Here is a 12,391-nt window from a genome sequence, read left to right on the forward strand (position 1 = left end):
TACGCCGGGCCTGGTGGTGGGCCTGGCGGAGACGGTGGAGATGCCGACGTCACTCAAGCCGTAGTATGGGCCAAAGGCTACGAAAGAACGTTAGTATTAGAGTTGACGGCAGAAGGGTAACGTGGGAGACAATAGTCAACTCCGCCACTATGACAACCACAATCCTGTCGATGGAGTCATGCGGCGACAAACAAGACTGCTCTACTTACTCTAAGCCTCATGATGCAGATTGGAACCCGCAAGAAGATGACTACAGTGGCCAGACCAGTGCTGATAGTGGAAACAAAGGCCACAGTCAGAATGGCAATGGCAACGCAGTAGTAGCAGTGCTTTTGGCGGACGTGATGATGAAAACATGTGGTGGAAGTGGGGAGAGAGCAAGTGAAAAGAAAAAAGAAGAAAGCACAACTAGTGCAAGATTTATAGCTGCGGTAACAATCGTCCCAGTTCCGGGGATGGAAAGTCTGTCAAGCAAACAAGGAAGGCATTTTGTTTGTTTACAAGACAGGAAAAGGAAACAAGAAGACTTGCTTTCTGTTTACAACGGCAAACTCTCGCTGCCTGAGGCCGACACTACTAAACACACGTGAAAGCCACGCAGTATGATAGTAGATAGTGCCCTAGACGCGGTAGAAAAGGCTGTTTACTGTTGACCACCGTTTTCTCAGTGATATCTTAGCCGAAAGTACCGAAGTACTGGGGTTACTCACTCATCTAGCAGATCTATTATGGTGTAGGGACGAATTTGTCGCACACCAGTGACAACTAGCTACTTCCTTACAATGCTCTTCTTCAAACAATATAGTAGGGCATGAGTGGCGTTTTGATTGCTATCCATCGTAATGTACAGTTCGTTATGCGACGTTATTCAGAGCATAAGGTAGGGCTATACATACAAAAACAATAGTGGCAACTGTAGACATCCAACGTCTAAGTATACTCTCCCCAAAACGGTAGTTAACCCACATCGATGTGGGTTATTATACGAACAATTGTATCCCGCTTGGGGCATCTGTCAAACTATCGCTGTAGGGATCGCTACAAAGAGACCAAGCTACCCAGTTAGCGTACAACACAGTAGCCATGAGAACTCGGCGTATATAGTGGAAGATAGAAGCCCCACTAAAAAAGCAATTCCAAATGACCGTTCGTCTTTTTGGAACAGCGGTTGTTTACATGCTTTGACAGGATAGTGTAGCACCCTGTAACCCTATTCTGAGCTTAACCCTCAAGATACCGTGTGCCGCAAGGCTCCACATGGGATAGGTGAATCGGTCAGAGGAAGGCTATGTAGAACTTAATCCCGAATACATACTATGTGCATACTACCACATGACAAAAAGAAATACGTCATCATGTCTCTGTAGTCCAACGACTCGACAATGCTTATGAGAGGCACGGCGAGCTGGGCAAAGCCGGGGAATTGGCACATAGCGGCCAGTTTCTTGTTGATTTTGCATTTCTGACACCTGGAGTGGATTGGGTAACTGAAGAACAGAGGAAGCGCGCTGGAGCATAGAAGACACGTACCGGGTGTGTTTTGATGCCGCCATGTACATACATCTATAACGACTACCAAACAACGCCTCTCTTTCAAGCTACTACATCAGCTACAGAGGAAGCATGCTAGAAATCACGTAGAAGGCTACATGTAACTAGGCGTAAGACCAGACAAAAAAAGACCCTGAACGAGCCCCTCCACCGACACGCCCTGTCAGCAAGCACAATGGACTAGGCCGGTTCTGGAAAAGCAACAGTCTTTTTGGCCAGCTGCTGGCGATGGATGCCGCGAGCAATCACGCTACCTATGCCATTTTCTGCCGCCAGGCATGTTCTTTTTTGAAGCCACTGACAGCTTCTACATATCCAAGTATGTACATGGCTAAAGTCCGCCACTAGCCGAGACTCAGAGTCTTCCAAACCCTCAAAACAAGCTCAGAAAACGACACCAGCGTATCTATCTCCGCATGTAACCGAGTTCCAGGCTAAGTCTACTCCACCGACTACCAGTACGTGTGCGAGAGCGGGAGCGTGTTTTGGCCGTCAGAAATTGCCAGAAATCAAGTTGCATTGGGCGTCTAAACACAACCCTTGATTATACCATGCGAGTACAATTGAATCGACAGGCACTCGGTCAGTGTCAGAAGAAGAGAGAGTGCGGACGTAGAGATGAACTTGCTGGACGGAACTAGCTTGTTGTCATTGCGTCAGACCCTAACATAGACAATGCCAGGGTTGACACGTGTGATGCTTCAACAAGAGCTTAAAATAGAAGCCAGCTACAGCCCTAAACACCGCAAGGGTAAGACTAACTCAACGCTCGTCACAACAATCAACATTTCCACTGGAGACAGAAACTACGACATACACTGATAAATACACCACGAGGCAAGGATGGAGCTAGTTGTCGACATGAATTGGAGAAGAAGTCTATTCATTGAGCCTTTTAAGGAGGAATAAATATTGAGGCAGTTGAAAGACCTTGAGCAGAGTCCTAGCGAGCTGTGAAAGAGAACCCCATCTTCCACAAGGCCTGTCTGCCTGCCAAAACGCGACATTCTTCATCAATATCATCTTGAATGTTGCTGATTTTAGTCGACACAGCCATTGTCTGCCGGTGGGTCTTTGCGGGCCGACCCGGGTTGAAGATATTGTCAGGTGGGGAGACTTTTTCAGAGAGACCAATCGTCAGTGCAGATTGTAGAGGAGAGAGGTTGATAGAGGAGAAAGACCTGCCTAGGGCACATCACCAAGTATATCGAGGTTAGAGAAGAAGAGTTCCTAGGAAGTCGCAAGGAGCCACCGTAGTCCTTTCCATATGTGCCCCAACCTTCAGGGTGTAAGTCAATGTCAACTGCTAGATTTGGAAGCGCCTCGGTGTCGCAACATTGTCTTTTTAGGCTTTTATTTATTTGTTGTTCTCCTCGGTGCCATTCAGAGCGCACTGGCAACTACGTTATGCCGTCATTCTTCAGCAAGCAACAGCTTTGTCACAGGCACGGGAAACTTGGCCACACCACAACAAGCAGTCTGGCAAATTAGAGCTTTAGGAATTGGGAGCACGCAAGCGGCTTCCCAAAGACACTCGATTGTGAAGTCTGGGTATACGCAAGCACTTTCCCAGTTACAGGAGATATACTAGAAATCACATAGAAGTTTGAGTGTAAGATAAGAAAATGTATAAATAGCGCTTCGTTGTATAAAGGCAAAAGACAAGAAAAGAAGACTGTGCCCCCTGAGGGCCTAGACGAGGAAGCAGGCCATGGCGACAACGCGAGCAAGGATAATGAAACGGGCGAGGATGAAGGACTTCAGATGAAGGCGCTGGGAGCCGGAAATAAGAAGGCCATTTCAAACAACATTCTCTTCTCAGCCAAAGCGCGCCGTCCATCTTCGATGGCACGATGCATTCCCCAAACCTTGGCCGACAGGGTGTTGATTTCCTGTTCGACCGCTTCCATCTCCTCCTTCTTCTTGAGCCGGTATTTTCGGGAGGCCAACGCAGCCTTCTCCGCCTTCTTCGCCTTCTCCACCTTCTTCGCCTTCTTAGATCTTTTAGCTGCCGGTGGGTTTTGGACAGCGCCAGAGTCCGCAGACATGATGGGGGAGGTGGTAAAAACAGCAGGAGCCCCAACCACTTCGGGGGCGACAGGGTCCGCAGAAAGGGCGGTGGTCGTGATGGGACTAATAGTTTGTTCCGCAATGAAATTTAGTTCTTCAAGACTGAGGATACCAGATTCCCAGTTCTCGGGCAGAGGAGCGCCTGACATAGTGGTATAGATAAAAAGAATATGTGGTAAGAAGGTGTGCTGTTAAACAGAATACGTAGTAAAAAGATATGTTTGTAGATCATCTTCAGGAGTGGATGTTGGGTGTCAGTGAAGAGGGTAACTTGATAACTCAGATTAGGTCGGAAGAGGCTTGTATTTATAGTTGATTCTTAGGCCAGTTCACATGACGATGGCCAGCTTGACAACGCGTAGAATGGTGTGATTTCACCCAATGATGCCGCCATTACTGACATCAGGTTACTGGAAGAGAACATAGACTGGACGATATGACGAACGTCTAGTTCCAAGCCCCGTGGTAGGGGCTCAGCCTCATCCGGCACCTTCTCACACACACGCCCTGTCAGCAAGTACAGTGGGAGAGTCCGGTATTGGAATAGCAACAACCTTTCCGGCCGGCTGCTGATGATAGAGGTTCAGAAAGAGCACGCTACTTTATGATCACTAGGGCGAGAGGACGCTCGTAGTTCGAGAAGTTGAGCGGGGATACGCCTGGTCTGGACTTCGCTTTCGACTAGGACTCTTTAGGGACTGGAACTGGACAGGGGCCTTAGCAACGTGTTGATTCGGCCTAGCCCTATGTACATCAGGTACAGGTTTTTGAAAACGCTCGACGTTTCTAAGCTCTATCCGTGTAAGTTTCCAAGTTCGTATGGTATTGGACAGCATTGCAAAAAGAAATGCAAGGGACAGAAGTTGTAGTGGGCCAATACCATGTTACGCTTCACTCAGGGAAGTCCCTTTGTAGTGACATAGCTCTGGAAATACGAAGGAAATAATTGGGAATAGCTGAGTCCAGTGGTCGAAGTAAAGTTTAAGATGCTTAGTCCATGTTACCTGCGCTTATTGACATAGCCGCTTCGAAATTAAGCGCCGGTTCTCTAAGCAACAACTGCATGATTGTGAGCTGCCAAAAGAACAAAGTCATTTACACGATTATAAATGTTATTCTTAAAAACACCAAAGAACTCTACAGCCGTAAAGACTTTCCGTAAGCCACCCTGTTGATATTGTCAGCATTCCAACCCTACAAATAGAAGCATCTTAGGGTTGTGCTCCTCTGACTACATCGGAATTGCCTTTGAAGATGCTGAGGCAGTGATTCTAAGCCAAGGTCCTTCTTTCGCGATTTTTCAAAAATCTCCATCCAGTTCAGCGCCTTTAATAGCTCCAACCAAGGCTTCTTTTGAGAATTTCATGGCACACAGGCTGTCAAAAATTGAGTTGGTTAGTTGATGTTATTGTTACTCGGCTGAGAAGATGGTGTAACACAAGACAGTTCCACTAAACAGTTGGCAGAAACTTTATTTCTTTTTGTTTTATTATTTGTTTTATTACTTTTTAAAGTCTCGCAGGGTGTTGTCACGTGCAGATCAACCCTATATCACAGGGCTTGGGTTTGATATCACGTGAGTCGCATCCCCATCCTGGTGGGGACATGCGGACTGTGTGGGAGATCTATGGCTGGCGCCCGCATTCCGCTGGGCGCGTGGGTGTAGCTATACATGGGTAGGCTACGAAACTACTGGTTTGGTGGCTGAGGTCTTTCCACCGGTTCAGCCACAGGCAATGGAGCTTTGGGGTGGTGGTGTTCAGGCACTGCGTACTCTGTAAGAAAGTTGGATGCTGCGAGGTATTTGGCGAAGCGGATGGCGCCTTCTGGGGTTCCGAGGAGTCGTTAGATGCTGCCAAGCTTGAGGTTAGGCGCGGCGGTTTTCGCCTGCTAGCGCGCGGGTTTGCACTGTATGAAGTGCACGTTGCTTTTTAGGGCCCCGCGTGAATAGCCGAAGCTTTCGGGGGGGGGGGGGGGGGGGTGCCCCATGTGTTGGTGATACGTAGCGAAGTCGCCGTGGGCTGTGCGACACTGCAAGAGGTAGCTGAGGTAGAATCGGGGCAGGGATAGTTCGGGTGGAGCTTTAAAGCACCAAGATATTTAAAGCTCCTGGTAGAAACCTGGGCTGTTCTTCTCCCAGTAACTGGAGGTGGCGACGGTGTGTTGTGTGCGGGCCCATCTTTCGAGGGCTGCAAGGCTTACTGGCAGGGGAGACCCGTCCGATGTGGGAGTGGAGGCCGCGGACTTGTGGCGTAGTCGGCTGCGTCATTTCCTGGGATTCCAGCGTGCCCCGGGATTCAGTGCACGATGACCCTTCCGGGCCCGGAGGAAAAAGCGTTGCGTGTGCGTAGTGGCCAAAGAGCAGCTGTGGCGCGGAATTCGAGGATCACGTCTTGTGACGTCTTAGTGGGTGTGCCAGTAAGCAGGCGGTAGGCTGCTTCTTGGTTGTCAAGCAGGATCACGGCGTTCTCCGCAAAAGCAGCGGCTGGGGACTTGAGCGCGGCTTTCAGCCCGATGAGGGCCCCGTATAGCTCGGCGTCGTAGACCTCCATGGCCTCACCCAGGTGGGCAGCGGTAGATGGCAGCGTGTGGCCTGCGGCGTAGAGCACTGCAGCAACGCCTGTGGACCCGTCTTGCAACTTGGATCCGTCCGAGAAGATTTGGACATCCCATAGAGGAATGCGCATGATGTGAGCTTTGGCTGCCCGAATTTGGCGTACATCCTTGATGTCTGGAGGGCGTGGTGGCGGGTGGTCGAGAGGGAGAACCCGAGGGGGTATGGGCGCGCGCGGGAGCTCGCTGTGCCGAAGGGTTAGGCATGTATAGGCGCGTGACCTGATCATTCTGGCCAAGGGGTGGTGCTCGTCCAGGCCCGTGGCGCGGACAGCGGCGTTACGCCGACAACGGTCAAGCATCAGCGGTGCCGGGAGGATGCCTGCTTCTCTGTACAGAGCCGCGTGCGGCGTGGTGCGGTAGGCGGGGACAATGACTTCCGCCACGTTGGTGGTAACCTTGGAAACCATGTCAATGAGTCTTTTTTGTCGGGCCATGCCCAGGTTGCCTCTAGCGAGGTGTCTTTGAGTCCCATGGTACCATATGGAGGCACCATAGAGAAGGACTGGGAGTACAGCTGCAGTGGCCGCAAGACGTAGGAGGTTGGCAGGGACGCCGCGCACGGCGTTGGCCAAAGATCGGACGTGCGCAGTGGCGCGGGCAGCTCGTGAGGTCATGGTTCTGACATGCAGATGGAAGTCAAGTCTAGTGTCTAGGTAGATGCCGAGCCATCTGGTAGCTTTATTCGGGGATGGTGGCGGGGCCGATGGTAACAGAGGGTTCGGTCTCGCGAGTGCGATGGAAATGTTGGAGTTCTGTCTTCCCAGAGGAGAAGCTGAGGCCGTTTTCAGCGCCCCATTTGATGGCCTCGTTAGCGAGTTTCGTCGCGTTGGCAGCCGAATCTTGGAGGGAGGAGGCGTGTCCTAGCATGGCTGCATCGTCTGCGTAGCCAAAGTGCATGTTGCTGTGGTGCATGGGTGCGATGAACAGCAGAAAAAGAATGGGAGAGGCAGGGGAACCTTGAGGAAGCCCATGCGCAAGAGACGCGGTGGGAGCAATGAAAGACTCGATGCGCAGATGAGCGGACCGGTCGGAGGCGAAAGATCGGGCCCAGCGGCAGGCCCAGCTCGGGAAGCCATAGTCGCGTAGTCGGCCTGCGAGGCGACCAGGAAGGACGCTGTCGTAAGCGGCTTCGATGTCCAGGGTGATGAGGGTAGATACGGACCCTCTCGCGAGTCCTCCTTCGATACGGTGTACGAGGCTCTCCACAAGGTCGGTGGCTGATCGGCCGGGAAGGCCTCCAAAGAGTTGAGCGGGAACAAGGCAGAGAAACTTTATTTCATTTATTACTTTTTAAAGTCGCGAAGGGACCTGTCACGTGCAGGGCAACTCTAGGGGCAAGGCCCGGGGAAGGTGCTCCTGAGTCACAACCTCATCCTGGTGGGGACATGCGGACTTCTATGAAAACTAAGGCTAACACCCGCGATGCGCAGAGTGCAATGATATAGCTACACGAAAGGGTGGAGGCTACTACTTTAGGGAGTTGGTGACTGGCACCTTTCGGCTAGGCCTGCCACAGGCAGAGGTCCATTGGGGTGAAAGTGGACGGGTACGGCGTACCGCGTCAGGAAATTTGATGCTCCTAAGAAGCGAGCGAAGAGTATAGCGCCTTTGGGGGTGCCCAGGAGAACCTGGATACTGCCAAGGCGGAGTTTGGGCTCGGCGATTTCCGCCTGCCTCCAGGCGGGTCTGCACGGCAGGAAGTGCGTGAGGGATTTAGCAGAGCCACAGGCGCATGTTTTCCCTTCCGGAGGATGCCCGAGCTTTTGATGGTAGCAGGTGAAGTCCCCGTGGGCTGTCCGACACTGCAGGAGATAGCTCAGGTAGAATCGGGGTAGATGGAGTTCAGGCGGGGCTTTCACGTACCATGGGATTTGCAGTTCCAGGTATGTTCCTGGGATGTTACCATGCCAGTAGGCGGTGACATTCTTCAGGTGTTGTGACCGGGCCCACGACGCGAGGGCCGCCAGGCTGGACACGGATTCGTGATGCTCGGGAGGAGGGGTGGATACGGCAGCTTTGGCCGCCCGATCTGCAGCTTCGTTTCCGGGGATGTCGGTGTGTCCGGGGATCCACTGAACCATGACCTTCCCGGGGCCAGGTGATATGGAGTTGCGGGTGCGTAGTGGCCGCCGGTCGGCGGTGGCGCGAAAATCGAGGATGATGCCTTGCGACGTCAGAGTGGGTTGGCCGATCAAGAGCCGGTAAGCAGCTTCCTGGTTGTCGAGCATGACGATGACGTTTTCGGCGAAGGTGGCGGCAGGAGATTGAAGTGCGGCTTTGAGGCCTGTGAGTGCCTCGATCAATTCGGCGTCGTAGACCTCCATCATTTTACCCAGATGGATGGAGACCGTTGGGAGTTCCAAGCCTGTGATGTAAAGGGCCGCAGCGGCTCCTGTGGAACCATCTTGTAGCTTGGACCCGTCTGAGAAAACCCGCAGGTCGCAGTAAGGGATTCGGGCGATGCGCGACTTGGCGGCTCGAATGCGCTGGGCATCCTTGGGTTCTGGCGGTTTTGGTGGTGAATAGGCCAGCGGCAGGATGCGTGTGGTGGGGGGCGCTCGGGGCAGTTTTCTGTGCCGTAGCGTCAAGCGCGTGGATGTGCGTGCTCTAGCTAATCGCGCCAGAGGGTGGAATTCGTCGAGGCTTGCAATGCGTACGGCGGCCTGACGGCGGCAGCGGTCCAACATGATGCGTGCGGGGGGATGCTTGCTTCTCTGAACAGGGCCGGGTGGGGAGTGGTGCAGTACGCGGGGATAATGACCCTGGCTGTGCGTGCGACGGCCTTCGCGACCATGTCGACGAGCTGCTGTTAGCAGGCGGGGCCCACTCTATCTCTGGCTAGAAACTTTTGGGGGCCATGAAACCAGACGGAGGCACCATGTAGCAAAACGGGGAAAATAGTGGCGCGAGCCGCCAGGCGCAGCAGGTTGGCCGGGACGCCGCGGATGATTTTGGCCAGCGATCGGGCATGGGCTGCAGCCCGCGTGGCTTTCGCTGTCATCTGCTTGACCTAGCCATCGGGTTTCCTTGTTGGGCTGGATAGTGACTCCGTCGATAACTACTGTTGGCCCCCGTCCTGAGGTCCGATGGAAGTGTTGTAGTTCAGTTTTGCCTTGGGAGAAGCTTAGGCCGTTCTGGGCTCCCCATGCAATGGCCTGGTTAGTCAGCCGGGCGGCTTATGCAGCAGCTTCAGCGAGGGTGGGAGCGCGCCCCAGCATGGCGGCGTCGTCTACATAACCGAAGAGTATCTTACTGTTATGCATGGGAGCAATGAACAGAAAGAATAGAATGGGAGATACAGGCAATCCCTGTAGAAGGCCGTGCTCTAGCTGTGTGTTAGGGACGATGAAGGAATCCACGCGCACGTGAGCTGATCTATTTGACGCGAAGGATCGTGCCCATCGAAGCCGTAGTCGTGAAGCCGGCAGGCCAGACATCCTGGGAGAACGCTGTCGTATGCGGCTTCGATGTCAAGGGTGACTAGGGAAGACACCTCCCCGTTCTGGAGGCCGTGTTCAATGCGGTGAACCAGGCTTTCCACAAGGTCCGTGGCGGAGCGCCCCGGGAGGCCTCCACAAAGCTGGGGGGAAGTCAGGCGATGGATGAGGGCTGAGTTAGAGAGACGCCGGGCGACGAGGCGCTTGATGCCTTTACCAATGGTCGGGAGTAGGGAGATGGGTCTCCAGTTTGCAGGCGTGTTGAGATCTTCTTTGTGTGGCTTTGGGATGGGAACCACTTGCGCTTCCCGGAATGGGGTGGGATGGTAGTCTGTAGCAAGGCACAGGTCAAAGAGTTTCATCAGCCAGGCGGCGCGCCAATCAGGCGCCTGCCAGACGGAGCGGAGCGTCACAGCATTCAAACCATCTGCGCCAGGCGCAGAGTTGTAGACGTCTATGAGGCATTTGTGAACTTCCCGCTCGGATGCGGCAGGCGGGAAATCAATTATGCGTGGGGAGATGGAGTGGGCGAATTTGCGGGCATGCACAGGTTGAGCGCGTTGTCGTCCACCCATTCCTCAAAGGTGCCGATGCCGGATGATGGTGGGCATCGTTGATTCCATCTTTGTGAGACTAGGTTGAAGTCGCCTGCTATTATGGAGTTGCGGCGGATCTCCATGGTCAAAAGGGGATCCAGACTGGCGTAGATGCCCTGGCCTAGCTATCTATACACATTAGTGATATGGATTTAGGGGTTCGTGTTGAGACGGAGACAAATCGTGTCGGTGGTGGCTGTGGTGTTTAGATGTTTCGCATCGAGGCCAGACACCTTTCGCACGTAGGTGAGGCGCCTTGGGCGGAATATTGAGGAAGTGGGGGAGATGGGAGCGAAGAGGTCGTACCCTTGGCAGCTCTTGGGCGGGTGTCGGTGGCCTCGAGTGTTGGACCATGGTTCTTGAACGAGGACAATGTCGGCTCTATGCTCGGCCGCAAAGTGAAGGATTGTGTCATGGCATGGGCCTGATTTCTGCACATTGGCCTGGAAGATTTTTAGCCGAGGCGGCCGTAACCGGCCGCGTCGGTATTCTCTGGGGCGCCGCGAGGGCGGAGGGCTCCCGTGGGGGACTTTCACAAGCGCCTGGAAGGCGCAGTGCCTCCCATGTCACAATCGTCCAGACTGCTGCCGACGATGACGCAGTCGGTCTTGCGGTCCGCGGGAGAGCCGCTGGGTCTTTGGGCGAGGCCTCTGGCTTCCCCGGCAAATCGTTTTCCCCGACAGCTACGCTTGAGGAAGACTCAGAGGGAGAGGGGCCGGAATAAAGCTGGGGATGGGGGCCGAGGCGTTGGCGATGACGGCTGCAAGCTCGTCTTGCTTGTCGTTAGAGGCGGATTTCTTGTTGGACCTGCAGTTAGCCCGGCAGACGCGGAGGCGTTCCTCCGCAGACGGGGAGAAGACACCGCCGACATCGCTACTATAACTAGTGCACTGTGAGGCTCGAATACTGTCAAAGTACATATATTCTGGTGACCGCCCCACTGTGTGGGGCGCCGCCGGAACAACTATACTCCCATGTGTCCACTCCCAAACAAGAGGTTCACACACGGCGTTCAACAACCATTCTGAAAGCCAAATTCAAGACAAGCCTACTTCACGAAAACCACTTCCAACACCCAAGCGTCCAAAGAAAGATACGAAGCTTGGATTACCACTTGATGCCAGACCATAAACCTGGAGCCGATTTAATATCTGGAATCCCCCAAAAATGGTAGTTACATAACACAGTCTAAGGCCTAGATCGGCTCAAAAATAAACAATATATGACAAAAAACATATCACGTAGCCCCACTTGCATAAGTCGCCATATGTAGCAACAAGTACCTTTTTGTTGGTTATGCAATTGTGGATACCATGTCGACAGTCTTCCCACCTTGTGCGACCTTGTGCCTTTCACCTCACGATGACCTTTTCCTGTGAAGGCTGCAAACACCATGGGCCCTAACGACTGCAAGCCACTTTTGAAGTAAGAGCAGATATTTGAGGCCATATTCTGGCGCCGGTGATCTCAGAATCTTAAACTTCCTCTTTACCTGACCAAACACCCGTTCCACCGTGATTCGAAGCCGTGAATGCTGCAGGTTATACAGCTCTTCTTTGTTCTGCGGCCTTCTATTGCCTTGACTCCATTCGTCGAGGTAATGTCGCAGGTTGAAATAGAGCGTCAAGAGACCAGGCCGTGACCCAAATCCGGCATCGCCAAGGTAGAATCTCATGTCATATGTGATACGGTTATACTCTTGAGCCGATCAGGGCCTAGATCTACATACAGCAGAGAAGAACAGTACTCCTTATGTATCTAAAAATCAGCAAGATATAGTTAACCATGCCTTTTTCTACATATCAAGACAGTACACCAAGCGATTTGTCAAGTCACCCGCTGTCATTCTTGAGCACAATATACCTCGTCAAGTACATCAAAGATTCCACGTACAACCGGCCGAATTGCCTGATTTACGTTGTAATCAGAGTTTTCTTGCCATGAAACGGGGGCATTGTGAGGGCTAAGACGTTGGCTATCATGGGACGTTACATACATGCTGCAGAGTCGGGCCTCAGCTGACGTTTTCAACGTAAATGCCAGACTAATGCTATGATAAACTGTCGTGCAAAACAATTTGATGCTGTGTCACTCATTTTCGCTTGGTCATCTGTGTATAAA

The 12,391-nt window shown here is 52.8% G+C and overlaps 4 protein-coding genes across 4 annotated transcripts; all 4 read right to left on the reverse strand.

Annotated features, from left to right (window-relative positions):
• Positions 1-3,311: 3,311 nt before the first annotated feature.
• Positions 3,312-3,770, reverse strand: BROUX77_002544 (uncharacterized protein; the record flags this gene model as incomplete). Its single annotated transcript, XM_073747096.1, has 1 exon — positions 3,312-3,770. The coding sequence occupies one exon, from the start codon at positions 3,768-3,770 to the stop codon at positions 3,312-3,314; it is 459 nt and encodes a 152-aa protein (XP_073607626.1).
• Positions 3,771-5,918: 2,148 nt separating this feature from the next.
• On the reverse strand, positions 5,919-6,851 carry BROUX77_002545 (uncharacterized protein; the record flags this gene model as incomplete). Its single annotated transcript, XM_073747097.1, has 1 exon — positions 5,919-6,851. One exon carries the CDS (start codon positions 6,849-6,851, stop codon positions 5,919-5,921), a length of 933 nt encoding a protein of 310 aa, XP_073607627.1.
• A 64-nt stretch (positions 6,852-6,915) lies between these two features.
• BROUX77_002546 (uncharacterized protein) lies at positions 6,916-8,924 on the reverse strand (the record flags this gene model as incomplete). Its single annotated transcript, XM_073747098.1, has 2 exons — positions 6,916-7,351; positions 7,795-8,924. The coding sequence occupies 2 exons, from the start codon at positions 8,922-8,924 to the stop codon at positions 6,916-6,918; spliced, it is 1,566 nt and encodes a 521-aa protein (XP_073607628.1).
• Positions 8,925-9,562: 638 nt separating this feature from the next.
• On the reverse strand, positions 9,563-10,249 carry BROUX77_002547 (uncharacterized protein; the record flags this gene model as incomplete). Its single annotated transcript, XM_073747099.1, has 1 exon — positions 9,563-10,249. One exon carries the CDS (start codon positions 10,247-10,249, stop codon positions 9,563-9,565), a length of 687 nt encoding a protein of 228 aa, XP_073607629.1.
• Positions 10,250-12,391: the final 2,142 nt, after the last annotated feature.

The sequence above is a fragment of the Berkeleyomyces rouxiae genome, assembly GCF_048999995.1.
Source record: "Berkeleyomyces rouxiae strain 22BRR77 chromosome Unknown BrBRR77_ptg000002l, whole genome shotgun sequence".
In the NCBI taxonomy this organism is placed as follows: Eukaryota; Fungi; Ascomycota; class Sordariomycetes; order Microascales; family Ceratocystidaceae; genus Berkeleyomyces; species Berkeleyomyces rouxiae.